We start from the raw sequence: 2,824 nt of genomic DNA, 5'->3' as shown, positions 1-2,824 counted from the left end.
CCCCCTTAAACTTGTGTTTTGCTGGTAATTCAGATGGAGAGGAAGTTGTTGAGTAGCACAGATAACCATCCCATACACTCCAATCAGATTCTCCAGGTCTTGCAATGTTGCCACCTTTGCTTTCTCCTTCCCCCATTGCACCCCTCCCCCTCCTCTCCCTCCATTATTCCTTCTAGCACCTTACCTGCTTAGGCCTCCTTTCCTATTTCCTTCCGATTTAATTTCCAGCCCCTTTTGTGAATTCCTGCGATGGAAGCTTAGGTCGTGGATTTCAACTCTGTTTCCCGAGGTGTGCATTTTTAAGGCTATGAATGTGTGTTTAGTCACAGCTTTTGCTGCACCCCATACTCTGTGGCGCTGTTGAGTCGGCTCTGGACTCGATGGTTGAAACCCACCAGCTGCTCCACGGGGGAAAGATGAGGCTGTGTGCTCCCGTGAAAGGTTACAGTCTCTGAAGCCCTGTGAAAATCCGAACCTGCTGGATGGTGGTGGATGGTGGGAAACAATGGTCTTTCCTTCCACTGTGTCTTCTAACATCCTTCATCGTTTCTCCAGGGATCCGGGACACATCACTTCATTTCCAAACACTTGGAGGTTTTCTGGGGATCTTTCCTCCCAGAATTGGGTCAGGGTTCCTCCTGCCTGAAGAATCCTCTTTGGTGTGTGGTTTTTCTTTTTAAGTTCATATCTGCTGGTGACAAATGCTTTCTGCCCGCCTGAGAACATGTTAATGTTTGGAGAGCTGGGGGAGTTGAAGGTTGCGGAGGGACAGAAAACCTGCTCCCTTGGCAAGCCCCTGAAAGAGGGCTGGCTCCTGGGGAGCAGTGCCAGGTTGTGGGGTGGGGGGCATGGCACAGAGGACTGACATCTTTGGGGGAAGAGACTGGCTGGGAGCCTGACTGGAAGGGAAGGCTTCCCACAAACCTCCCGGAAGCTCATTTAGGACCTTTGCCTAGGAGCCCTCATGGCACAACAGTTAAGCCCTCAGCTGCTAGCTGAAAGGTCAGGGGTTCAAACCCACTGGGGCTCTGTGGGAGAAAGCCCTTGTGCCCTACATCTATAAAGGTGACAGCCTAAAAAACTCTATGGGATTGTTCTACGTAGTCCAATGCATAATCCACCACACCACAGGGGCTCCCGGTATGGGACTGTTTACCCTGGGCGGCACCCAACAATCACTTAGGCACAGGTGCAGGGGACAAGGACACAGGGCATGGCTGCAGGCTTTAGAGTCTGCTCCCACTGGCCAGAGCCACTGGTGAGGTGAGAGCGAAGAGGCCCGCCAGGCCGTGTGGGCCCATGTGGGCGGTCCCTCTCCCGCAGGACAACTGCCTGTTCATGCTGAGCGAGGAGGTCCAGCGCCTGTCAGAACTGGAGGTGCAGAGTCGGAGGAAGGACGAGGAGCTCCTGATCCTGCGGGAAGAGAGGGAGACTCTGAGGAGGCAGCTCAAATACCTGTTCAAAGGCAAAGTCTGGGAGACTCCCGTGTCACCAGGCCTGCAGGTAAGCCAGCACCTGCCGGGCAGTGAGGCCACTCCTGTGTAGCACCCAAGCAACCCATGGCTTCCTAGGCCTCTGGGCTAGTCCTCAGGTACCCAGAATGCCCCCCAGTCCTCTCTGGGCTTAGGCCAGTCCCAGGACGTTGGCTGGAGAGCCAAGACCAGGTAGACAGAAGGAAACAAAGTGAAGGAGCTCTGAGAGGACACCAGGCAGGTGAGGGCGACCTTGCTCTGCTCCTTCCCTCGTGTGTGTGTGGTCTGTCTTTTGTTGTTTATAACTTTTGTTTTGTGGCATAGTAAGCTACACATTGGACTGCTGAATCAGCTGTTCAACACCACCCGTTGGTCCGAGGGAGAAAGATGGGACTTTCTACTCCTGTAAAGAGTGACAGCCTCGGAAACTCTCAGGGACAGTTCTATCCTGTCCTACAGGTCCCGATAAGTCAGCCTGGGCTAGAGAGCAGTGTGTGCTGCTTGGGTTGTGGGTTTCTTGTGAGCCAGATGTCAGGGTACAGAGCAGACCCCACTCACTTTCAAGCTGCTTTGTAGATGGCTTGGGCTCGGGGTCCTTACCTGTAAGACCAGGGCCGGAGCTCACCTCCAAAGCTGCCCCGGAGACCTCAGGTGGAAGGGTCAGCTTGCCGATGGCCAGATGGCCCAGACTTGGCGTAGCTGCATGGCAGCCTGCGTCTCGGGACATGTCTGCAAGCTTGGGGTCCGTCCTGGCCGCCACCCATGGCCTGGGCCCAGTGTCACTGTGTGAAGTGGGGAGGGAGGTACTGCCCGCCCGGGCCTGGAATGCAGGTAGTTGAGAGGCAGGCCTGTGGGCGCAGTGTGGGCCCTGTGGGAGCTGTTCCTTCCTGCTGAGGACGCCGCTCCAGCTGGGGTTGGCAGGATGGACATGGAGGTTGGGGTGGACTTCAAGCCAGCAGAGTCCCCGGGATGGCAAGCTGCCCAGACACTGCGGGCAGGGGTGCAAGGGGCTGAGAGGGCCCCCTTGTGTTCCCCATTCCCAGCCCCACAGGGGCTGTTAGACAGGTGTGGCCACAGAGTGCCTGGTGACATGCCAGCAGCATGTCTGGGACAAGTCCCCTCAGCCCTCCCCATGAGCGTGTGTGTGACAGCAACCCCCCCAGGGCTGCCCACCTGCATCCTCCATGTGCCTCGCCCACCCCTGCCCCCGACCAGTTGGCTCTCTGCAGGATAGTGGGTCCCCCTGCCAAGACCGGCCTGGGCAGTACATGACCCTGGAGGACCTGCAGGAGCAGTTTGAAGCCCTGAAGGTCCGCATGGGGGCCCTGCAGGATCGGGTCCTCGAGATGCCG

General features: G+C 57.0%; 1 protein-coding gene across 1 annotated transcript in view; it reads left to right on the top strand.

The window, feature by feature from the left end:
* Positions 1-2,824, top strand: part of CCDC27 (coiled-coil domain containing 27) — a 25,943-nt gene that overhangs the window by 9,854 nt on the left and 13,265 nt on the right. The window contains exons 5-6 of the mRNA XM_004705471.1: positions 1,324-1,503; positions 2,702-2,809. Coding sequence (XP_004705528.1) covers positions 1,324-1,503; positions 2,702-2,809 — 288 coding nt within the window. The remainder of the gene's footprint in view (positions 1-1,323; positions 1,504-2,701; positions 2,810-2,824) is intronic.

Source organism: Echinops telfairi, unplaced genomic scaffold (genome assembly GCF_000313985.2).
Source record: "Echinops telfairi isolate 266 unplaced genomic scaffold, ASM31398v2 ScPeMD7_7457;HRSCAF=8495, whole genome shotgun sequence".
Classification (NCBI taxonomy): domain Eukaryota; kingdom Metazoa; phylum Chordata; class Mammalia; order Afrosoricida; family Tenrecidae; genus Echinops; species Echinops telfairi.
Note: the sequence above shows the minus strand (reverse complement) of the source record. Positions and strands in the feature narration are given on the sequence as shown.